The sequence below is a fragment of the Pristiophorus japonicus genome, chromosome 22 (genome assembly GCF_044704955.1).
Source record: "Pristiophorus japonicus isolate sPriJap1 chromosome 22, sPriJap1.hap1, whole genome shotgun sequence".
Lineage (NCBI taxonomy): Eukaryota > Metazoa > Chordata > Chondrichthyes > Pristiophoridae > Pristiophorus > Pristiophorus japonicus.
Window position 1 is genome coordinate 11,715,334 of NC_091998.1, and position 26,058 is coordinate 11,741,391.

Below are 26,058 nucleotides of genomic sequence, written 5' to 3' on the forward strand. Positions count from 1 at the left end.
TTTTTGAATCTGGGACTGGTCTATTTGGACAAGTAGACAGAAGAACAAGCTTTGAATTTGACAGAGCCTATTCAGTAGGATTGACCTAAAATTCCAGGTTCCGAACTAAATCTTGAAAGATGGAAGATGCCTGTTTGTGGATTTTTTTAACGTATGGTGACTGTTGCACACCAGCCACCACACGGGCTTGACAGAGCTAGGTTTTGGTCCAATAGCAAGGATTAACCAAGACAACTGGAGACCAAGCTCTGCTGCACGGACCTAGTGGGCACACATATCGCACAGTGTGGGCTGGCCCGTGCTGCCCCTGGGCCCTCGCCTCTTCTGGGCCCCGAACTCACGCCTCTCCCGGGCCCCGATCACATCCCTCTACAATCTTTCGCCGCTCCTTCGCCCCGACTTCACCGCTCCTGCAGTACCTGCCCGTGCTCCAATCACCGACCTGGACCTTGATAGCGTTACTCTTCACTGGCGTTGCTCCCTGTAGTATGTCGCCACGCTGCTCCTTCCGCCACCCGGCCTGCTCTGAATGTTCTAGTAATCTAGAAGCCTGGACTAAAAATCCAGAGAACGCAAGTTCAAAATTCCACCACGGCAGCTTGAGAAATTAAATTCAGTTAAAAAAGTCTGGTGATCAGTAAAGGTGACCTTGATGCTGTCAGATTGTCGTGGAAACCCAACTGGCCTACATGTGACTCCAGTCCCATACCAACGTGCTTGACTCTTGGCTGCCCTCTGAAGTGGCCCAGCAAGCGGCTCAGTTGCATCGGACCCCTCACCACACGGACTGCAGGAGTTCAAGTCGAAGCCCCAGCACCATCGTCTTAGGACAGCAGCATTCCAAATCCGACACCACAACTTGGACCAAGTGGACACGGTAACCTGAAGTGGATGCGATTTCTTTTTGCATAAAGTGGGTGTAGTTACTGCACAAAATGAAGACAAGACAATTCCATATTAAATTCAGGTTAATTCTACCTCCTCCTTGTGAGAAACTTCAACGTTGGTGGTGGGGGGGGGGTGGGGGGTGGGGAGAGAGAAGAAACATTAAACATGATGATTTAAAACTGAACAAATTATATAGAAGGAAACCAGGAAGTGGTTTCTGCATTTTGGAATTCTAAAATAATCTGCTGCAATAATAAAATGCAAGTATCTTTCATTTACTTTCCCCATCATCGCAGAAGGGCAACTTCCGAGTAAAATTAGCACCTTTTCTCGTGCTGGGAAGTGCATGTGTGGACATTAAGGACATTATTGGATTTGGCTCTAATGTCCTCCACTAATAAGACACACTGTCTGGGATCAAACATGAAGACCATCTCAGAGTGAGATCCATAAGAGCTGCTGGTGTGTGTAGAGCCGTATTCTACAAACAAACTGCTTCGGGCAAGAGAAGGGAAAGTATGGTTGGGGGGGGGGGGGGGGGGGGGGGGAGAAATGTGACCTGACCTCACCCCACCCCGCCCAACCAACTTGAAAACCTGCAAACAATGCAATCAGTGCTGGGACCCAGGCTCTTTACAATATACATTAACGATTTGGATGAAGGAATTGAGTGTAATATCTCAAGTTTGCAGATGACACTAAGCTGGGTGGCGGTGTGAGGGGGACGCTAAGAGGCTGCAGGGTGACTTGGACAGGTTAGGTGAGTGGGCAAATGCAGTATAATGTGGATAAATGTGAAGTTATCCACTTTGGGGGCAAAAACACGAAGGCAGATTATCTGAATGGCGGCAGATTAGGAAAAGGGGAGGTGCAACGAGATCTGAATGCAATGCATCATCCGTCATTGAAGGTTGGCATGCAGGTACAACAGGCGGTGAAGGCGGCAAATGGTATGTTGGCTTTCATAGCTAGGGGATTTGAGTATAGGAGCAGGGAGGTCTTACTGCAGTTGTACAGGGCCTTGGTGAGGCCTCACCTGGAATAGTGTGTTCAGTTTTGGTCTCCTTATCTGAGTAAGGACGTTCTTGCTATTGAGGGAGTGCAACGAAGATTCACCAGCCTGATTCCAGGGATGGCTGGTCTGTCAAATGAGGAGAGAATGGATCAACTGGGCCTTTATTCACTGGAGTTTAGAATGATGAGAGGGGATCTCATAGAAACGTATAAGATTCTGATGGGACTGGACAGGTAAGATGCGGGAAGAATGTTCCCGATGTTGGGGAAGTCCAGAACTAGGGAACACAGTCTTAGGATAAGGGGTAGGCCATTTAGGACTGAGATGAGGAGAAACTTATGGAGTTAACCTATGGAATTCCCTGCCGCAGAGAGTTGTTGATGCCAGTTCATTGGATACATTCAAGAGGGAGTTACGACTAAGGGGATCAAGGGGTATGGAGAGAAAGCAGGAAAGGGGTACTGAGGAAATGATCAGCCCGTGATCTTATTGAATGGTGGTGCAGGCTCGAAGGGCCGAATGGCCCACTCCTGCACCTATTTTCTATGTTTCTATGTAATGTGCGCAACTTCAGAAAATGCCAAGTGGGAACATATTCTGAAATGGATGCCTTAAAAATACAAACTTTATCTGTTGCGAGACACAAGACTGGTCCGGAGCAAGAGAGAAAAGAACTAACTTGCTTTAGGGCTTTCCTACAGACAGCTTGTGGCTCAAGTGATTCCCTCCTTCCTCTCACGAATCTATTTATACATGCGGTGCAGAAGCTAATATTTCGACAGTGAAGGGGAATTTCTTTCCCCAGTGGTAAAGCCATTTCGCCACAAGAATAATTACCCATAAATTCTGTGAACTCTAAAGAGGTCACTTTGCTACAATTGTCATTTCAGTTATGAATTGCAGCACTACAAAACATATCCACGATTATTATTTTTTTTTTTAAAACAGATTTTCTTTATTCGCATAAACAGCATAATGTAGTTACATGACCAGCACTTCCCATGTGACTCAATAAAATCTGCCTAAACCCTGTCAAAATAAAAGTCAGCTATGTGCACCGACATCCCCGTGTGGCAACAACACTGAATGGTACCAACATCGATCGATCGATTCCTTCGGCAAAAAGTAAGGGTCAGTCAGCATTGTAATCTGCCCAGATCTCGGCTGTAGAAATTTCAATTGGAATACAGCATGGCCACTTACTAAGTTAATCAATTTGCAGTTCTTATCGAGTGTCATTTCTAATCCTCGAGAGCCTAAATATTTAAAACCTATAAATACCATTAACAAACCTTCACGCCCATGGGAAACCCACGATCATGCCTTAAAATAAACTTTTTGACGCTGAACTTAGGGTCATATCAGCAGCTACTCAACAAATGTATCCTTTTATCAGGTCGCTTTCTGTACTAGAGCAATTCTTCTGCATTGCATGATGTTTATTTTTAGGTCGTTCCAAAGTGCACTCTACAAACTGCTGCAGGAAATTCCCTCCGGTAAAGATTCTGAAACAAAACTGACAGAATGCCACCATTCTGGCACGCCAAATAAGATTCTGTGGCTCAAAACAGTCCGCACATATCTTGCTACGTAACGATTGGGATGTGAAATTGGGTACTGTCAAATATCAACGGTCTCTTGGGGGGGTCTGGGTCCTTGTCAGCTTTGTGAAGAAGTTTGAATAGTCCTGTTCCTATGTTCATTGGGATTCCCATGATAATGCACTCCGACACACCTTTCGGGACAATGGAAGAGCCAGTGAGTGAGATGGAAGTTGTTAGGAGCACAGAGAATGAAGACTGATAAACAGTACACTTAGTGTGCAAAGTTATAGTTAGTGCTAATGCTAATCAATACAATTAAGCTACAAAACTTCAGGCCTAACTTACCACAGACTGAATCCTTCTGCCCAAAGTAAGCAGCATCAAAGAGATGATCTGCAGTTTTCTCAAACGAGGCCAACATCAGAACACTTTCTTTCATTTTTGCCAAGCCAAACCGGGTTATTCCCAACACTTCACCCTGCAGAGTTAAGGAGAGTACAATGAAACATGCATTTAATCTAACCTTCAGAGATGGTCTATTTGGCGATGAATGCTAAAAATCCCAAAGGTGGAAATTAAACATCTCTTACAATTGGAAATGGCTACAGATCTATTTCTGGGGGAGAGGAGAGTGGAAGATTGTGTGGTACTTAAACTCAGATAAGGCAAAACGGAATGATTTTAAAAGGAAGTATTTTAAAGGACAGGGGAAACTTCCATTTCAAGTACTTTTTCATCTTTGTTTTAAAGATTGATTTTTAAGGCAAAGCTAGGGGACATTGAAGAAAAATGCCACCCCGAAACTTTATTTCTCCATTACACTGCTTGAACTTTGGATAGTTATCTACCTATTGCACCCCACCGCTGAAGCCCTAACGACTGATGTCCTCCTAATCATAGGCAATGAACACTGCCGTTGCTGTTCCTGGCAACTCTGGGGGGCAGCCAGAGGACATCTATTAAACAAGATTGAGATTCAAGCCAGACCATCTGGTCTGTGGTCTGTTGGACTGAAGACATTCTTTACCTTCGAGAGCTGTGGAGGCTGGGTCATTGAATATAAGTATAGTGGAGATAGACAGATTTTTGAACGATAAGAGAGTCAAGGGTTATGGGGAAGCGGGCAGGGAAGTGGAGTTGAGGTCACGATCAGATCAGCCATGATCTTATTGAATGGTGGAGCAGGATTAGGGGCCAAATGGCCGACCCCTGCTCCTATTTCTTATGTTCTTCAGTGAATGCTTCTTGTTCTGGCAGTTACGGATTCTAACCTTGTACGTCATCAGGTCTGACAAAAGCATGACGTGTCTTCTGTCAATGCTCATCCCGTGATTTTTCATTGTATACTGAATCTCGTGGATAATAGTGGAGCGGGAAGCTTCGATCCCCAATGTCTTCTCTACCTGTGGACAATTTCAAAACACCAATGCAAAGTGTCAACATTTCTAATCTAGTTTTCAAAACATTTTCAAGCAAGCTGTTAGCTGGAACAACTCGGGAGATGGAACAATCTTGACATGCACCACTATCACAGCAATTAAAATTCTCATCAGCAGAGCACGGAAGGCTAAGTTGAAGGTAATTGTGAAGATGTCTATGCCTTATTCAGCCGCCCTCACATTTGAAGGAGGCTCATGCGGGTCAACTGCATCAATAATTAAATTCAGGATTCAATGCAAAAAAATCTTATATGCACACCCACGCACACTTTATCATACACACCTATCACCGTAAACGAGAGAGAATCTGGGGCATTTTGCCTACTTAGCCTCAAGAAAAGTTCTCTCATGTTACACACAAGATCACAAATGAGGAAGTGCGATCACTTGACCTCTCTTAGCTTATGGGACAGTGTCAGCTGTGGGCTCAGTGGGTAGCACTCTCGCCTCTGGGTCAGAAGGTTGTGAGTTTGAGTCTCACTCCAGGGACTGGAGCACATAAATCTAGGCTGACACTCCAGTGCAGTGCTGAGGGAGTGCTGCACTGTCGGAGGTGCCGTCTTTCGGATGAGACGTTTGCCCTCTCAGGTGGATGTAAAAGATCCCATGGCACTATTTCTGAGAAGAGCAGGGAAGTTATCCCCGGTGTCCTGGGCAATATTTATCCCTCAATCAACATAACAAAGACAGATTATCTGGTCATTATCACAATGCCGTTTGTGGGAGTTTGCTGTGCGCAAATTGGCTGCTGCGTTTCCCACATTACAACAGTGACTACACGCCAAAAGTACTTCATTGGCTGTAAAGCGCTTTGAGAAGTCTGGTGGTCGTGAAAGGCGCTATATAAATGCAAGTCTTTATTTTTTTCTTTTCCGCTACCCTACCAGGAAAACGATTCCAAGTATTGATCTCTCGAAATATCTTGCGGACATCTGCTGTAAACTTACCGTTTACCAGTTCTAACCTCATGCCTCCTTAATCTTGTATCCTGTTATGCCCTGAAATATGGCTCTGGATTAATCTTATTCATGCCACTTAATGAGTTATAGAAGTATACAAGGTTCTTTCTAAATTGCTTCCTTTCAAGGCGAAAACCAGCCCTGGTTTCTCCAGTATTTCTTCATAGCTCAAATCTTTGATGCTAGGGACCATCTTACATTCCCCGTGTGCCTTGATGACCAAAACTAAATATAGTATTCAAGGTTTGGTCCAATCAAGGTGCCGTAGAGTTTTAGCAGGACAGCTTAAAATTTATACTGAACTGACCTAGCAATATAACTGAAACATGGTTGGCGCCTCAGTGACTTGACATGTTAAGTACTGAATGATCCCTTCATTCCTTTCTGTTTCACTGTTCACTATTTCTGCACCATCCATATCCCACTCGTGACGTCCATTTTCCATGCAACAGAATATTTATATTATGCTCAATGTTGTGACACACTCTTCTCTTCTCATGTGAAAGGGCACAATGACTGCAGTGATGAGATATAATCTGTGGTGGTAAAACTCTATTGGAACTGTGAAGTTAAATTCAACAGATTAAAAAAAAAACACATTCTTAAACAAAAAGATAGCTCAAGACTTTTACACACATTTTGACATTGCAAACTGCAACAGCGAAGTGTTCGGAACCTCTTAACCCTTTTATCATATATTTCCCAACTTACTGGATGCAAGTAATCGACTCAGTAATAATGGGCCGATGACAGTGGAATGTGCCCAACCAATGCACTATTTCATTGCACATACTTTTTCAGTCATTTTGATAAACAATTAATTCTTCCATGTCTGACAATGCCTTCTCACAGGAACAAAAGGAGATATCTTTGTCCAAGTATCCAAGTGCCACAGCAGGTCTGTGTCCTAAAGTGACAGGATACAAGCACGTGTCTGCGATTTCCCAATACAATGAATTTATGGTCCGTCAGGTCAACTGAAAGACACCGACTGAAGGACAGGAGGTTCCCCACAGGAAAGAAAGACTTGCATTTATATAGCGCCTTTCATAATCACCGGATGTCTCAAAGCACTTTACAGCCAATGAAGTACTTTTTGGAGTGTAGTCGCTGTTGCAATGTGGGTAACACGGCAGCCAACTTGGGATCTTTTACATCCACCTGAGAGGGCAGACGGAGCCTCGGTTTAACGTCTCATCCGAAAGACGGCACCTGACAGTGCAGCACTCCCTCAGCACTGTACTGGAGTGTCAGCCTAGATTTTTGTGCACAAGAGTGGGACTTGAACCCACACCCTTTTGACTCAGAGGCGAGTGTGCTACACAGGATAGAGAGCACTTCCCACAAACAGAAGTCACCTCGAAATCCTCTTGGATATATCCTAGCACGAACAGCAGCAGCATTCGCAGAGGCCAATGCAGGAACCGCAAGCCAACATCTGCATGTGTGTGCACGCCAACAGCAAGACTAAAGGGCAGTATTTATAAGAAAAAGCAGTTGAGAAGTATATTACCTCGTAAGTATTGTTTGATGTTGTCTGCGTTCCTTTGACTCCATGAGTTGCCATGACAGCACGCAAGTTGTCACCTTCCACCAACAGCTTGTACTTCTTCGTTCCACCTTGCTCATCAACATGAATAACTGCCCTGGAGACCTCTGGGATACCCTGGACAACAATCTGAAACATTCCAACTACGTTAGATGGGCTCTTGTGCATGCTTTGCCACACACATTAGAGAAGACATTGGGGGAGGGGGGTGGGGGGGGGGGAAAGACATAAACCAGTTGAAATGCTTGATACACTACACTCCAAACAATATTACTTACAGCACATTTAAACAGCACTCAAAAATGTACTGAATGTGATCGGATAGTAGAAGCTTCTCCCCCACCCTTCGAACCAAAGACGTTTACAGCACAGAAGGATGTCATTCAGCCCAGCCCATCGCAACTGTGGCATCTCTCGCTGGCATTTTATCCCCTGATTGATTTCCGGCTAACATTGTGGGCCGTGAACTGCGGCCTCTCTCGCGAAGCGCGTGCGCCTAAACCTGACACTTGTGATCTGTCAACATTTCTTTGACGCCGGGAGAAGAGCCTTTGCAGGGTGGCGATTTGGGCTATTTGCCCAACTCTTGTCCAGCAAATGTTCTTCAAAAGGCCTGCTTTTACCAGCGTTAGAGTTTTTAAAGATAGAAAAAAATAAATGTTAATCATTATTTTTATATTAAAAACCCAGCCCTTGAAGGTAAATTTATGTTTAACACCATTAAAACATTTTTTTTTAATTCAAAAATATATATATATTTTTTTATAAAACATTGAATTTAATTAATTTTTTTAATTAATTTTTTATCGGAAGTGTTCTTTTTATTTGTGCACGTGTTTTTTTTTCAGCTCACCATTATTATCAATGCGAATACTACATTGTGATTGGTGGTCCAGGCGAATACTACATTGTGATTGGTGGTCCAGGCGAATACTACATTGTGATTGGTGGTCCAGGCCCACGTGATCCCAGGATGCCCCTACCCGCCTGGGATGTGTGGGCCTCAGGCTGGGCTGCACATCTCGGCCTCGGCACCGAAGTGTTTGTTCCTCCGGGACCACCAGGTACTTACGTTAAAAAAAAAATTCCGCCCGCTGGAAGCCTCCGACCGCAATTTTTGGCCCCTTTTGTGTTATTGATTGTCCTGGGCCCATCTGGAAGTGCAACACTGGTGAACTTCTATCTCCCATCATCCGCCAATTACCTGATTTGGTTCACAGCAAGGTAGACTAATTCCTGGTTATGTTTGGTCTTATAAAGGGTGTTAAAGGAGCTAAACCTGGAACAGTAACACATCTTTGCAGATGCGATAGGATTGTTGTGCACTCCCAGCTCTTTATTCATATTCCTCAGCCTTTCAGTGCACCTTACCTTTGGCAGCTCCTCTTTTAGATACTGAAGAACGTAGTACATTGAACTCTTGCTATTTTCTCGAGGCGTGACGCACACAACCGCTTCACCGTGAACGGCAATGTCGCCTGGTTTCACCCGCAGCTTTGACGTGCAGATGGAGTATCTTACAGTTTCTGCGTTCACCTTGAAATCAAGATATCAGAATAAAATGGCTTTTCTTTAGCTGCACTCATACAGTAAGCAATGCTCTTCTGAGGTTGGCTGAAGCACTTTGCACTTTTGCTGGGCCAAGTATCACAGTAGAGGGACTTGGGAGTGCCTGACACTGGCTCTTGGTGACCAAATGAATAGGGACCATTCCTTATGTCTAACATTGCTCAAAATAGACCGAGAGTTTAAAAAAAAACTTTTAAAGAATAAGTAACGCCGATGGTGTGCAACTGCATGGACACCAGTTCAACTCTTTATAATTCACTTAAAAAATATGAAGAACACCACCATCATAAATACTGAGTGTGGAATTCTGGCCAATTCACACCAGACAGTGATGCTATGGCCTATTATAATTATATATAGTTGTACCCTCCCAGTTATACAGTAAAACTTGCAGTTATATTGCCTGCATATATAATCTGCATGCTAATTTGAGTATTTAGAATACAAGCAAATGATTTCCACTTTTGGTCCCTTTACACATTGGGTGATAATAGAAGCCCCTGAAGAGGTTCAGAGTAGATCAATACCTAGTTTAAGTGCCCTGAGTTACCACAATAAGCTTAAAGAGACGGGACTATTTAACTCCAGAAAAGCGTAGCCTTCGAGGAAATGTCATCGAGGTCCTTACATTTTTTTTTTATAAAGCATTCGACTCAGACTATGTGACTGCGAGGGACAGGAGAACAAGTTGCTTAAGTTTAAATGTTGGAAGGTACTTTTTTTCTGCAGAAAGTCTTTGACCTCTCGAATACGTTGCCGGCTCGTGTCGCAAGTGTGGATTCGCTGCAAGTGCTCAAAAGGGAGGTTGAGAAAGAGAGTGACCAACATAACTGCGACAGAAGGGAGACGGGTGCTCGGGGAGGGGTCTCCCAGAACTTGTTTGATCGACTTGGGGGTCAGACAGGAGCTTCCAAACCACCCCCCCTCCTTAATTGAGTCTAAATTTTTCTTTTTGTATCTTCTAGATGACATGACTGTTGGGCGGTAGAGGAGAGAGAAAATGGGGCTGATGGGGTGTGAATCTTACACCAGGGGCTGGATCTTTGGTCTTCTGCTGCCCCGGGGAGGTGGCAATGGCGGCGGTAAGCATTTCTGGGTGGGTAACCAGCTTCCAGCACCCCGCTGGGACATTCGGTGCCGGTTGCGACAGGGTGCGGAGCATTACCGCCCGGAAGAGGTGAGCCGGTGTGCAACGCCTGATCCGTAGCGCATCCCGCTGAGTTGTAGCGGCCGCAGTGAGGGAAGTAATGTCAACCTCAGGTAAGTGTGATTGTTTTATTTTAGATTTAAGTTTGGTGGCGTGAGTCATTTATTGGGAATGTTGTGTGGTATTGGGAATTAATTTTGCTGACTGTTCCCAGGCGGCAACTTTACCGCCCCAAAATAAGCAGAAGCAAAAATCCATCCCATGTCTACCCATACTTCGTTTTTCAAAGGTGGATTCAACCATGCACCATTAATGGTTTAGCCAGTTTATCCAGTAATACACATAAGGAATGTGCCAGGCAGATTTATCAGATTGTAGCCAGGGTGACGCTTTAAGTCAGAGAGAGATTTGGTCAGGATTCCTGCTCCTGATTGCTGTCCGGTGACACTGCGGAAGCCTAGCTGTGATATCGAGTACAAGCAAGATCAGGCTCAGCTACCACCGCCCCTGCAGTTGAAAAGACTGCCGACGTTCACTGTGAAGACGTATACACGAAGAATGGAATTTGGGCAACAATAGCCCATGGAAACGTTTACCCCGGAGAGGAGTAATTACCTCGAGGAAAGATGGGGAGGTGAGAAGATTTTTTGAAAGAGAGGGGGCAAATCCCAGTACATTCACCATTTACCTCCAGTCTCAGAAGTCGGATTCTTTCCAGGGAAAGCTTGACAAGAATGAAGCAGTCATCAGGAAGGAATACCTCTTCGATGTACTCCGAAATCTGCAAAATTTGTAACAACTAGAATAAAAAGACTTGCTTCTCATTACACATTTCAGTTAACATACATCAAATCTCTTGCACGTTCCAAGGTTAGCACACAATTTCCAATAGACAACATTAGTGCCACCAGGGAGGAGGACATTTTCAGGTCAGGTATCAGTCACTGGGGGACTTTTAGCCTGCTTCCACAGGTGCAGGAACAGTCCGACATGACCCTCAATTTTCCCATTTACACAGAAGCTGCTGGTTCAAAGTTCAAGTATCTTCTTGAATTCTCATTGAAAAATACAAAATTCTTACAGGGCTTGACAGGTTAGATGCAGGGAGGATGTTTCCTCCTGGCTGCGAAGTCTAGAACCAGCGGTCACAGTTTCATAATAAGGGGTCAGCCATTTAGGACTGAGGTGAGGAGGAATTTATTCACTCAGAGGGTGGTGAATCTTTGAAATTCTCTACCCCAGAGGGCTGTGAAGGCTCAGTTGTTGACTATATTCAAGACAGAGGTCGATAGATTTTTGGACTCGAGGGGAATCAGGAATATGGGGATCAGGTGGGAAAGTGGCGTTGAGGTCGAAGATCAGCCATGATCTTATTGAATGGCGGAGCAGGCTCGAGGGGCCGAATGGCCGACTCCTGCTCCTAATTCTTATCTTCGACAAATATTGTAAACCTGCTGCTTTGTCCGTAGTGCATAAAGTGACAACCCTTGCAGCGCATCTTTTAAACCTGGCAGCAAATCAAACGGCCTTGGGTTGGTGCTCACCGCATAAATCCCTGTCAGGTTGTTTGAACAAAGCAATGCAAGTAACAACAACTGGACACAGAGAAACAAAGAAACATAGAAAATAGGTGCAGGAGTACGCCATTCGGCCCTTCGAACCTGCAGTGCCATTCAATGAGTTCATGGCTGAACATGCAACTTCAGTACCCCATTCCTGCTTTCTCGCCATACCCCTTGATCCCCCTAGTAGTAAGGACTACATCTAACCCCTTTTTGAATATATTTAGTGAATTGGCCTCAACAACTTTCAGTGGCAGAGAATTCCACAGGTTCACCACTCTCTGGGTGAAGAAGTTTCTCCTCACCTCGGTCCTGAATAATTCAGCCCTTAAACTATCAACAGTTCTGGACAATTCTAGGATCCTGAACAGAGAATTACGACACTCACTCAAGTTTCCACATGATTTGCTCCTGATTTTTAGGAGCAACTGGTGGAGAACGGAGTATCTTAGAAATCGCAATTCTCCACATTTAAGTTTTCTGCAGTTCTAGTCATTTAGAACAGTTTCACTTTTGAACAGATTTTTTTTTCCAAAAGGGGGCGTGTCCGGCCACTGACGCCTGATTTGAAAGTTTCCACAGTGAAAACGTACTCCAAACTAACTTAGAATGGAGCAAGTGAAGATTTTTGTAGGCCTGAAAAAACCTTGTCTACACATTAAAAAAATCAGGCGCAGGTTACAAATTAGGCGTCCAGAACGAGGTTGGGGGGGGCGGGGGAAGGCTGCAGGAAGCCTCAGAAGTTGAGGCAGCCATTCCCGACGGCAGGGGGGGGGGGGGGGGGGGGGAGACCCCCCTGCCGTCGGTCGTGCCCGTCGGGAAACGGCTGCCTCAACTTCTGAGGCTTCCTGCAGCCTTCTCACTGCTGCAAGAAGCCTCAGTGCTGATCATGGAAGGGCAATGTGCTTTTATTAAAAAATGATAAAAAAATGAACAGCTGCAAAGAACTACAAAAATGGCCGAATGCCAATGTTTCCTTCACACTGCGCGTGTGCGAACGCTCCAACGCGCACGTGCAGGGCTGCCGGCACGTAAAAAACTCATTTAAATGGTACCCGCCCCCTCCTACTTACAAAATCGGCGCGAGTAGTAGGCTCCGCCCCCTGGGTGCCGCGCCAAGCTGACATCGAGCTGCAAAGCGCTCGAGAATAGCGCGTTTTTTTTTCAGGCGCCGTTTTCGGCGCGAAAAACGGACGCCCAGCTCGGAGGGGCACCTGTTTCACCGCGTGTGGAAACTTGGGGCCTATGTTGCTGCAACACACCCCAATTCTGTAATAAAGCTACTCAGATGTCAGAAGAGACAATTTTAACCCTATCCATTACTAAAGAATTTGAAACAAAGAACATTTGGTCTCTATCCCCTCCCCCACCCGTATATTTTGATGTTACTTTAGAAATTTTATTAAGTCGGTTATGTTTTAAATTTTCACTGACCAGTTTTCCCCTGCTGTCCTGGCCAATAGTTATCCCCTAATCAACATCAATAAAACAGATGATCTGATCATTATCACATTGCGGTTTGTGGGAGCTGGCTGTGCGCAAATTGGCCGTCACGTTTCCTACATTACAACTGCGACTACACTTCAAAAAGTGCTTCATTGGTTGTAAAGCGCTTTGGGACATCTGGTGGCTGTGAAAGGCGCTATATAAATTCAAGGTTTTTTTTCCTTTCTCTGGGATTTAGCTATTCATTTTGTGGATGGATGTTACCCAGACGGTGAAATTTGGCTTTATATTAGATGTTTCCCCTCACCCCCCCCGCCAAGTTATCGAGGCTGAAGCGTCCATTGCGGTCTCATACCTTCCTGCCAGTTTCTTTCGGTGCACAAATGCACAGAAAAGGCCATGCTGGTAACAGACTGTGGGAAAACTTGGTCATTCCATCAGCTGGGAGCCCACTGGCTTAAAAATCCTCCTGGTGGGAGGGAGCACTGGCACTCAAGTTAGCTGCAGTGCAGAACTGACCCATGCAAACTGGCTCATTTCTTTGTGACCCAGTCATTATTTTGCTTGCCGCAAGGTAAAGAGACTGGGATTGTTCTCCTTGGAGCAGAGAAGGTTGAGAGGAGATTTGATCGAGGTGTTCAAAATCATGAGGGGTCTGGCCAGAGTAGATCGAGAGAAACTGTTCCCGTTGGCGGGAACCAGAGGTCACAGATTTAAGGTGATTGGCAGAAGAACCAAAGGTAACATGAGGAAAACCTATTTCACGCAGCGAGTGGTTAGGATCTGGAATGCACTGCCCGAGAGGGTGGTGGAGGCAGACTCAATCGTGGCCTTCAAAAGGGAATTGGATAAGTGCCTGAAGGAAAAAAATTTGCAGGGCTACGGGGAAAGGGCGGTGGATTGGGATGAGTTGAAGTGCTCTTTCAGAGAGCTGGCACGGGCTTGACGGGTTGAATGGCCTCCTACTGGTTCTGATGAAGGGTCACAGACCTGAAACTTTAACTCTTTCGCTCCACAGAAGCTGCTTGACCTGCTGAGATTTCCAGCTTTTATTTTAGATTCCAGCATCCGCAGTATTTTGCTTTCGTCTTACTGTGCTATAATTATTCTATGATTCTATACTTTGTAGGAATATCAACGTTTGAAAAATATTTGCATGTGAGGCTTGAAAGCCATTGTTCAAGACTGTAAAGGTTAACGCAGTTACATCATGGATGCAACCAGCCCAACTTTTGATGTGATTTTTAAAACGGTGCAACTGAGAGAACGAGCACTTGGGAAGTTATCTTGCTGGTGGCCCTGGTACCCTGACTGCATCCCAACAAGAGTGTGTGTGACCGGTGGCGTTGAGGATTGAGGAGAGTACTTGACAGCGCAATGGAAGGACAGGCCCTGATGGAGGAAACTGCCTTTTCTCATCTCGGACTTCTAGGCGCTCTGCTTTTTAGGACAGCAGTGCTGGAGATCAATTCCTCTTCATCCTTAACCAACCTTAACTGAACCAGATGCCTGGTAATCTTTCTCGCTTTTCATCAGTAGTGCATTTGAGCGTGTCGAATACTTCTGGCGTCCTGGCAACCAAACAGCTCTCTCGGGTGAAGGCTATCGTGGCCATGATTAAGAGACATCCTGTAGTATTGCGAAGGAGTACCTAAAACGCCTGGTGTGTGGTCTCAGTGCTGCAATTTTACAGAAGGAAACCTGTCGCCCCACACCAGCTGCTGCACTTGCCGGCAAGACTGCGGGTGAAAAGAGGATTTAACCCGAACAAGTATGTTGCTTTCAATAGAACATCGAGATTAACCTACTTCTCCTAGCAGAGTCTTTTCAATTCTTCCTTTCACCAGTCGAGCAAAGTCAGCGTCGTCATCTTGATCAAGATGTGCTGTAATAATTGGGGTGCTGCAAGCAAAGTGAAATTTTAACAGGTTAACTATTATCCATGTTTTGAGGTGAGCTGGTCTGGAAGACAATGTGGAAAACAAGCTTGTCCATACGGATTATATATAAAAAATGGTGGTCTGGAATTTAAAGCAGTGGAACAATCGACTACCCTCCAAGAAATCTGTGCATTGAATCTGAGGAACTGACAGTCACTTGAGCTTGCTTGATTTCGGTGGGAAAGTTTTGGCAATCTTGACAGCTATTCAGCATAGTCACCGACTCGCTCCACTGAATAGAACTTTCTCTTGGCTGAAACGGGAGGCACATCCAGTGCTCCATGCATCAACCCATGACCAGACCATTTTGACTCCATCTTATACCCTCACCCCTTCCTAACCCTGTAACGTCCGCCCCACCCACACCAGAAAATGAAGTTGTGTAGGAATAAATATCCATAGCAGGAGGAAATGGACAGAATAAAATCAATGATTAGCTTTCTAAATTACATTCGGTTTGAGGCAGCCGTGTTAAAACAACTGTAAATGGATAATCATGGAGTACCGGTGGATATTAATTGTAATTGGAAAAACTTGTACACAAGCTGACTTAAAACTCACACTTCAAGGCATTAAAAACTAAAACTATGCAGAGAAAGAGAACCAAACTTGGATTTACCTTATAGATTTGGATGCATTAATAATTTCTTTTATTCTGGGTACGCCCAGAGTAATATTCATGGATGCTACACCAGCAAAGTGGAAAGTCTTCAAGGTCATCTGCGTACCTGGCTCTCCGATACTCTGTGCACATAGGGCACCAACTGCAGAACCTGGCTCCATCTGGGCTCTTGTTCAGGGTACAAATATGCAAGGGGTCAGAATAAATACGTGAGAGATCATAATAAACGCAACAGTGACTTCTGATCAATGATTAAACGCTTGGTGAAGTCTGAATACTATCAAGCTTTTTGTAAATATACAGTTTAGTTTACATCAGAAGTTTATCTGGGTGAGGTTTCGAGTTATCTACATAGAAACCAAAGATGAGACCAGAAGAAAATGAAATAGTAATAGTTACTATTCCAGTAATAGTTTTATAAGGACAGATTTTGTTATAATATTTGACTGGAGATAAACAGATTCACATTAAGTCTCACTATATGGCAATCATTTCTGTTGGTTATTAGAGACCCATTGTCCATTATAGAATGTACAGCAGGAAGACATTCAACCCACTGTTCCTGCTCTTTTAAAGAGTGCTCCATGCATCAATCCATGACCAGAATGTTTTTACTCCTTCTTAAACCCTCACCCCGTCCTTGCCCTTTAACCTCCTCCCCCCCCACCTGAAAATGAAGTTGTGTAGGAATAAATATCCAAACAGGAGAAAATGGACAGAACAAAATCAATGATTAGCTTTCTAAGTTACATCCAATTAGTCCCACTCCCTTGCTCTTTCCCCATCGCCCAGCAATTTTTTGCCTTTTCAAGTATTTATCCAATTCCTTTTGCAAGCTATTAATGAATCTGCTTTCACCGCCCTCTCAGGCAGTGCATTCGAGATCATAGCAACTCGCTGTGCAAAAACATTTTTCCTCGTGTCGCTTCTGGTACTTTTGGCAATCACCTTAAACCCGTGCCCACTGGTTACCGACCCCTCTGCCACTGGAAACAGTTTCTTCTTATTTACTCTATCAAAACCATTCATGATTTTGAACACCTCTATCAAATCTCCCCTTAACCTTCTCTGCTCTAAGGTGAACCCCAGCTTCTCTAGTCTCTCCATGTAACTGAAGTCTTTCATCCCTACTATGCCCTACTACTTGTATATACAAATGGATTCCATTGCATAGGATTGAAAATAGAGCTAATTGAAACATCTTAGCTATTCAGAGGATAAGTTTGTGAAGAATGGCCAATCTTTCTTGGAGGTTTTTGCGCCATCTGCTGGTGGCAGTATAACCTGCATTTATCCATGACAACATCAGGGTCCAATCATAACCTTACCTTGGATGATACATTCTCAATTCTAGCTAGTTCGATCATTATAGAACATATCTGATTTCCACACAACACAAGCTTCCCACAAAACAGATTGTACAGCTGACACCATTCTCTGTGGGGCCTAACTCGTGTGCATGATTCTGATCAAATGTTTAAGTTTACAGTAAAGTTGGATCAGAATTAAATGGCTCAGACAGAACAGATTGTTTAAGGGATCAACCTTGGCTCGGTAAGTAGCACTCTCGCCTCCGAATTAGAAGGTTGTGGGTTCAAGTCCCACTCCAGAGGCTTGAACACATAATTTAGGCTGACACTTCAGTGGAGTACTGAGGGAGTGCTGCACATTAAACCCCGTCTGCCCTCTCAGGCGGATGTAAAAGGTCCCATGGAACTATTCGAAGAGCAGGGGAGTTCTCCCCAGTGTCCTGGTCAATATTTGTCCCTCAACCAACATCACTAAAATATCTGGTCATTCTCTCTGCTGTTTTTTGCAAATTGCTGTGTGCAAATTGGCTGCCGTGTTTCCTACATTACACATCAGAGGTACTTCATTGGGATGTCCTGAAGCAATATAAATGCAAGTTATTTTATCTTTCTTTCTTTCTAATCCTAGTTGAATTCTAGTAAAGTTTACCTATTTCACCAGCCAGGAACAAATCTAAATACACTTCTAGTAAGATTGTGTCAACAGATAAATTCCACAAGCCTGCAACATTCACTAAACGTTTTATCATGGCTCCTGATTTCACAACAGATTTGGTCCCTTCCTGCATTGCGGGTTGATTCAAAACTCAAGTCATTCAAAAATGCTCCCATGCAAGCAGAAAACTGAATCTAAAGAAATCTGTTCCATATGGATCAACTATAAAGTAGGCTTCAAACCTCTAGTGGCTCAGAAACAGCCAAACAAATTTAGAATTTAATCCCTGACTAGGTTTTCATCAGACGCTTTTGTTCCAAATTCCCAAACTCTGACTGAAAATCCTCAAAATTAAATCAAATTAAATCAAAAAGAACTGCTCCCGCCTTTGTGCAGTTTATGTCACCAGCTCATGGAAGGCAAAGTGCGTCAGGTTTTTTTTACAAAATCAGCTCCAGTGTCAATAAAATTGTTCAACATTTAATGAAAAAGTTCTCCAAAATGAAGCGAAAGACTTTAAGCTGCTAAAACCCAACCGTTGCATTTGTACACAAGGAATACTCAATACAAAATACTGTGTGCAACACAGGCTATATTGTTAGAAGGTGAATCATGAGGAACTTGATTTGCACCCAAAATAAAACCGCAGTCCTACACATTTGTGTCTCACCTCATGTACTTGTCCCTACAGGTTTCTAGAAATTTGTCCACTTGTGTAGGAGTAATTCGGTCCAACTGGTATAGAACTCGGGGCTAAAGAAATATTTGAAGATTAGTTAAATAATCCAACCAAAACGCATTTACAAAAAGCACTCCATTACAGTGCAAGGTGAACTTATTGTACCCAATTTTACTAATGCTGAAATCTCCAAAGAAGCAATGATAGCACTTAAATTCAACAGAATATTGTATCAATGAGATCAATCATATCCCCTCTTGTCTGCATGTAGACAAATGAACTATGAATTTTTATTAAAGATTGCAATATTGAATTCAATACCTCGGTAGTTCCATTGTCATTAATGCCGTACTTGTCTCGTGTTTTCTTGATCTTATCAGAAAAATCCTTGACAAAAGTTCTGATTGCCTAAAGAAAGAACAGTCAGGTTCAATATTCAGAACTTTTTGCATGAAATCCAATTATTTACCAGTGATGCAGAGCTGAATAGCGAAATAAATTCCTCAATTCGTGTATATTTCTCAGATTTAGAATACAATACGAGATTCCTGGAATGCTCATGTTAAAATGCTATTCAATTTCATAAAGATTAAAATACAATCTAGTCCTGTGAATTCAAAGTCATTATTGCTTGAAAAAAGATCTGAATGCAAACTAAACAACACAGGAGCCTATTTTTCACAATTTCAATTCAAGTTATTTCATGCATAAACGACACATCACATCACGAGTCCGAGCTCAGTGTCATTACAGAGAACATGAACAGCAGATCTTTTTAAAGCAGACATGGAAATCATCATAGAAATGTATTGCACAGAAGGAGGCCATTCAGCCCATCGTGTCCGTGCCGGCTGACAAAGAGCTATCCAGCCGAATCCCACTTTCCAGTTCTGGGCCCGTAGCCCTGCAGGTTACAGCACTTCAAGTGCATATCCAAGTACTTTTAAAATGCTATGAGGGTTTATGCCTCTACCATCCTTTCAGGCAGTGAGTTCCAGACCCCCACCACCCTCTGGGTGAAAAATGTTCTTCTCAAAGCCCCTCTAAACCTCCTACCAAATCTATGCCCCTGGTTATTGACCTCTCTGCTAAGGGAAATTGGTCCTTCCTAACCACCCTATCTAGGCCCCTCATAATTTTATGCACCTCAATAAGGTCTCCTCTCAGCCTCCTCTGTTCCAAAGAAAACAACCTCAGCCCATCCAATCTTTCCTCATTGCTAAAATTCTCCAGTCCAGGCCCTCTGTACCCTGAGTGCAATCACATCTTTCCTGTAATGTGCCTTGAAGCTGGTAATCTAATCTAGTAAAACTTGTTACGTTTGCCGTTACTTCTTCCAATTTTATTTCTTAATAAAGCTAATTCACAGTTTATTGCTTGCGCTATACAGTCTGTCAGAGTTGTTGTTTCCCCATCAAAGCAATCCAGAGATTACGAGGCAGCTCGCACAAGAGTTCATCGGCCGACAAGACGTCTATTATTCATCCCAGGGACACTATGGCCTGAAGTACTTTGTGGTCACTTCAGTTCACAGGAAGTGTGGGCTTGGCTGCGGAAGCCGTCCTTTGCACTAGTCACAAGAAAGATTACCCGGAGAAGCCTGCATCATAACCAGAAGTTCTTTTCAAACACACACCATGCCAAGTAAATACATCCAAAATATTCATGCACTTTCCACTCGCAATCAAGCAGCTGAAGACTCCCAGCTATATTCATCCCATCACACCAGTCTAATGGGTAATGCTGAATATTAAGATTTGAGGACACCAGCAAGTGAGTAAGCACACTGTGTGATGCTGCGTTGAGCCACAGAGACGGGCACCATCTTAAACTCAATCCTTGATCCATCCTTAGCTAATCTCATCCAATATCACGTTGGGGAAGAAAATGCAACAATTGACCTCTGCCCTAAAGGTAAGGAAGAGCAGAAATCATTAGCTTGGGTTTCCCGTGCTGATAATTATCCAGTAAGGCGCTGACCACTGCTACCTTGTGACATGGGCTAGTAATTATGCTAATAGAGCTAGATGAGGAAAGACGGGAGGAGGCTCCAGTGGAGCATAAACGACGGCATGGACTGGTTGGGCCGAATGGCCTGTTTCTATGCTGTATATCCGATGTAATCCTATATTTAATTGGTTGGGAAGTAGGAGATAGAGAGTTGGTATAAAGGGGAATGTACTCTGATTGGCGGAACGTGACAAGTGGTGTTCCCCTGGAATCTGTACCGGTGGTGCCTCAGGTTTTTACCACATATATAAATGACTTCGACGAAGGAAGAGAGGGCGAGATTGGACATGGCCAGGGCGCAAAACAGGCAGTATCGCATCGGTCACCCATTATACTTGACTTCAACAGAACTGAGTATTGGAGTCGCAAAAGCAATGCTGCCCGTTCCCCCCCACCACGCCCCCCTCCATCCGTGCCAATTTTCACCCCCAGAAAGGTTTATATCCAAGCTTGCAGATGACACAAAGTTAGCAGGCGCAGTAAGTTGTGCCGATGGGAGCAGGAAGTTACAAAGGGACATAAACAGATTAAGTGAGTTGGCAAAACTGTGATAGATGGAGTTCAATGTGGAATTTAATGGCCAGAGTAATCTCCTGGACTTGATTGCCTAGATGAGTCGGAGAGGAATTTCCCAGATTTTTTCCCCCCCAAATTGGCCTGTGTTTTTTCATCAGTTTTTTTTGCCTCTCTCAGGAGATCACATGGTTTTGGGGTGGGGTGGAGTGTACAAGTTGTGATACACAAGGTATCGCGATTATGTGGGACAGGCTCGATGGACGAGATGGTCGTTACCTGTCCCTCATTGCTCGGAATTATGAGGTCATCCACTTTGGATCCAAGAAAGACCAATTTTCTAAACGATGAAAGAGTTGGAAGTATGGAAAAGCAAAGGGTTTTGGGAGTCCATGTACATAAATCACCACATATGCCAGTGCACAGGTTCAAAAAGTAATCAAACAGGCTAATGGAATGTTGGCCTAGATCTCAAGGGGGCTGGAATACAAAGGGGAGGACATTATGCTTCAGTTGTAGACCCCATCTGCGTTCAGTTTTGGACACCACACCTCTGGAAGGATATATTGGCCTTATATCTGGTACAACGGTGATTCACCAGAATGATATCAGGGCTTAAAAGGTTAAATTATGAGGACAGGTTGCATAAACTAGGCTTGTATTCTCTTGAGTTTAGAAGGTGGAAAGGTGATCTATTTGAGGACTTTGAAATGAGAAAGGGATTGATACAGAGAAATTATTTCCTCGTTAAGAAGCAAAAGAGAAGGCAACTGGAAGGCAAAAACAGATGAGATGACGTAGGTGTGGATGTTTAGAACTGTCAGGTCCCCTCTCCTACATTTGTTTTTTTTGCTGTTGACTGTGTGGCTCCTGATCTTTCCCTGGGTTAATGCTGCTCTGAAAAGCGCCACTAAGAAATGTGTAAAAGCAGCTCAGGGATGACTCTCCCTCTGGTTTTCCCTTCCTGTTAGACAGAAGTACTTCTACTTGACATGTACCGTGGCAAAATGGTTGTGATTAGAAACGTGTAAGGATAGCAAGTGTGAAACCACATCCCACCATTACATTCCCTCCTTCTTACTTATCAAACTGAAACGATTCCCTCATGGTAACATGTTTTAAATAACCCCCACGGAAAGTAACTTGGAACAAATTCAATTGCAAGAGACAGAGTAACGCCGTGGGTTTAGATCGTTCCATCAGCTACAGAGAGTGGGATTTGAATTCAGCCCAGACTAATGGGATCACAGCTATGTTCTGTTAGCTGCAAGGACGTAATCATTTGGGGTTATTTAAGCCCAGTTCCTTGAATTAACAGGATAAACCTACTCATAACTAGACAAAGCCGCAACCTCACTGAGAGAGGGCGTAGAAAGGTCAGTGTGAGAGATGTCTATACTGGTGTTGTTGGGGTTGCTCTTTTGATGCTAGATCTAAACATGCTGATAAGCCAGTGCTGGGCAATGGGTATAAAAGGGTTCCATTCCTCTAAAATTTCCTACCAATATTAGAAAGAATTAAAAATTTGAACTTCCAGGACGAGCCTGGTGGGAATAACTGACTTGCTGTGAAGCGCCTTGGGATGTTTTACTACGTTAAAGGCGCTATATAAATAAAAGCTGTTGTTGTTGCTGAGATTTTGATCTGCATCGAGACAATAACTTGTGTGTTCCTCAATATACAAGGAGTAGTGTATTAAAGCCTCCTGATACGGGGGTACCCAAAGTGATCATCGTTTTATTTTGCAAATGCTTTAAAAGTTCTGGCCAGATACATTGAGTAGCTAACAGCAAAATCAGCCAGTGCATTAGGGGAGGCATTTATAGCGAGTGAAGCTCTGTAGGACGGAAATGCCCAAACCACACAACTATAACCGTTACCTCAATATAATTCTCACAATCGGTCCCAGTTAGAACCTTTAGAAATGGATAGATTCGTCAATACAAGGAAGAAGTGAAATACAATAGGAAAACAAAAGGTTTCATTGCCATCCAACACACAATATGCTTTGATGTAAAGAGAATGAGAATTCTACCAACCTGCAAATATTCATTTTGACAACACAAAAATTCGCTTCTCTTCATTTTCGCCTCGGCAGCTAGAACCACTTCATTCTTACTCAGAGCCCGTTCACTGTGGCATGGATAAATGGCCTAGGAGGGAAGAACAGCAAAAGATATCACGGGACATGCTCTCTTTTTTAAAAAAAGCTGTGAAATGAAACCTTTGACACTGCTGTGACTATATCTGCAGAACACACATGAATATATTCTGTACAGTTAGTAGTTCATCCAAGTTTTATTATGGTGCATCAAACATTTCCATGAATTTTAACAGACCAACAGGGCTGTCTCCAGGGATAACAAGCACTCAAACAACAATTGTTTTGACATGAAGAGTACAAGGAACCAGCCAAATTATACTAGAACTGTTATTTTATATGCTGAATACAAAATGAACAGAAGTAGTAGCTTAAACTTGAGTGAACAAAGTGACACAGGACTCTGTTCATGTTGCCATTGCACAACGTAGACTATATTATAGCTAGAGCATATTAACCGGTGTTTTTCAGCGTTTCAGCCTGAAGCAATATCCTCTTTCTGGGTACAGGTTGAACCTCCCCTCATCCAGAACCATTCCTGGCCACCGGGTGGCGCATGCGAAGAACTCCAACACAAACAAATTGAAGACCTCCCTCGCTGCCGACTCCCGCAATCGTTGGTCTGACCCCACGATCCACCCCACCCCACACCCCCCCGTGATCTCAATGCCACACTCCCAGTCCCAAGCCAGCCAGCCCAGATATCCCCTTGCTCTGTACCTGTATATCCAATTTAACATGACCGCCCCTTGTCCAGAAAAATCCCTTAACCAGAGAGTTCCGGATAAGGGAGGTTCAATCTGTACAATCTTTCTTTAGGAACTCAGTGAACATAAGAACATAAGAAATAGGAACAGGAGTAGGCCATACAGCCCCTCGAGCCTGCTCCGCCATTGAATAAGATCATGGCTGATCTGATCATGGACTCAGCTCCACTTCCCTGCCCGCTCCCCATAACCCCTTATCGTTTAAGAAATTGTCTATTTCTGTCTTAAATTTATTCAATGTTCTCTGAGGAAGCGAGTTCCACAGATCCACAACCCTTTGAGAGAAGAAATGTCTCCTCATTGTTTTAAATGGGCGCCCCTTATTCTAAGATCGTGCCCTCTAGTTTTAGTCTCCCCCATCAGTGGGAACATCCTCTCTGCATCCACCTTGTCAAGTCCCCTCACAATCTTACACGTTTTGATAAGATCACTTCTCATTCTTCTGAATTCCCAATGAGTAGAGGCCCAACCTACTCAACCTTTCCTCATAAGTCAACACCCTCATCCCCAGAATCAACCGAGTGAACCTTCTCTGAACTGCCTCCAAAGCAAGTATATCCTTTCGTAAATATGGAAACCAAAACTGCACGCAGTATTCCAGGTGTGGCCTCACCAATACCCTGTATAGTTGTAGCAAGACTTCCCTGCTTTTATACTCCATTCCCTTTGCAATAAAGGCCAAGATTCCATTGGCCTTCCTGATCACTTGTTGTACCTGCACACTAATCTTGTGTGTTTCATGTGGTTACAGATTGACAGAAATTCCTCAGTTTCTGTCAACGTTGTCTTAATTTAAATCTCAATCAAGGCACAGAGTCTTTTATAAACAGTAAGATTGGCAGCATACAGGAATATTGCAATAAAATGGAAGATTTCTTTCAAACGAGACTGAACACTGAGGTAAGTTAGTGGGATGAGAGTTTAGCTGCCTTGCAGAAAGAGAACGGTATTAACAATTCGGAGGAGTAAAAGTCTTTTGTCCGGCGCTTATGAAATCCAAGACGAAACAAAGGCCCTGAAAAAAGTGCAGACAGTTGTTGAGGAGATTTACTAGAATGGATCCAGGGATGAAGGAATATAGTTAGACTAAAGAAGCTGGGGTTTTCTCCTTGGAGCAGAGAAGGCGAAGAGGAGATTTGATAAAGGTGTTTAAAAGCATGAAGGATTAGGATAGCGCGCTGGATTTTCCGGTCCTCTGCGCTCAGGGTTTCGCCCCGGAGCGGTGTGAAAGGCGGCGGCGAGGTCTCCTGCGCCCCGCCGCGATCCGCGGATCGGGTTTTGCCGTGGCACTGAGCAGCACCGCCGGGAAGAGCTGCGCCGGGTGTGCACCGCCCCTGGTTGTGACACCGGCGGGGAGTTTTGACTTTTGCCCGATCTGCCCGCCCAGAAGTGCGCCCGCAATTACCGCCTGGGAAATGAGAGTGGACCAGCCAAACCGGCAGCACCGAGGAAGGTAATGTAGTGTAAAAGTAAGTGCGAGTGTTTATTGTATTTAAATTTTGTGCAATTTGTGTGGTGGTGATATGGGCAAAGTTTTGGGAATGTTTTTGTGTGGGTTTCTGTTCTATTCTATGATTCTATTACAATATATTTTGTTTTGTACTATTGCTTGAAGAATACCACATGAAACGAATCATGATTTCAGCAGTAGTAATAGTTTAAACATGTTCTTTTTCTAAACAGATTTCAAAAAAGTGGTATACAGGAATATATGTAAGCCTGTAGCCAAAGGGCATTCTATGAATATATTTGACCACCTGCTGGCAGAAATAGTTTAACCCGGAATTGGTAGAAACACAAGCTTCAAGGTTTACTACACTATCCAAAATATAGCATATTACAGTACGCACCACATCGACAATAGCTAGAAATAGAATCGCATTACCCGAATGTTATCCAGAACCCGCTTAAACTCCAAAGGTTCATCTTTGCCTTCCATAGCTGCTGGATCTAAGCCATCTCCACCATAGATAAATTGGATAATGTCACCCGTTGAGCTGCGGACAGTTAGATCATACTGTGTGCAAAGATCTTCCAAAGATTTAACCAGACGTCTCTAGAGAAAAAGCAGAAACGGAAAAATATCTTCAGAATAGACTGTTGTACACTAAACGCTGCAACTGTATCCGGGCACTGAACATCTATGACAGATAAATAAGTTCATACTTAAGACTATATGCTCTTGGAAATGGCTTTAAAGAACTGATGCCCAATATAGACATGTCAGTCATGTCCCCCCCCTTACCTTACCTTCCATGACTGTACTCCAAAGACAAAAAAGAGCAGTAAGTGTAATAAGAAATGTTATTTACTTTGTAGAATGTACATTTTAGAATGTTGTAA

At 43.8% G+C, this 26,058-nt stretch overlaps 1 protein-coding gene across 2 annotated transcripts in view; it reads right to left on the reverse strand.

Annotated features, from left to right (window-relative positions):
• Nucleotides 1-2,854: 2,854 nt before the first annotated feature.
• The window catches only part of polr3a (polymerase (RNA) III (DNA directed) polypeptide A), a 60,425-nt gene continuing 37,221 nt past the window's right edge, over nt 2,855-26,058 (reverse strand). Inside the window, exons 20-32 of one of the 2 annotated variants that reach the window (XM_070865624.1) lie at nt 25,601-25,771; nt 22,887-23,000; nt 22,728-22,763; nt 18,646-18,732; nt 18,316-18,398; nt 15,678-15,848; nt 14,927-15,020; nt 10,799-10,891; nt 8,766-8,930; nt 7,359-7,523; nt 4,719-4,850; nt 3,793-3,925; nt 2,855-3,638 (exon numbers count right to left, since the gene is read on the reverse strand). In XM_070865624.1, coding sequence (XP_070721725.1) covers nt 3,490-3,638; nt 3,793-3,925; nt 4,719-4,850; nt 7,359-7,523; nt 8,766-8,930; nt 10,799-10,891; nt 14,927-15,020; nt 15,678-15,848; nt 18,316-18,398; nt 18,646-18,732; nt 22,728-22,763; nt 22,887-23,000; nt 25,601-25,771 — 1,593 coding nt within the window. In that variant the 3' untranslated portion in view covers nt 2,855-3,489. The remainder of the gene's footprint in view (nt 3,639-3,792; nt 3,926-4,718; nt 4,851-7,358; nt 7,524-8,765; nt 8,931-10,798; nt 10,892-14,926; nt 15,021-15,677; nt 15,849-18,315; nt 18,399-18,645; nt 18,733-22,727; nt 22,764-22,886; nt 23,001-25,600; nt 25,772-26,058) is intronic. The other variant, XM_070865626.1, reaches the window with a different exon arrangement.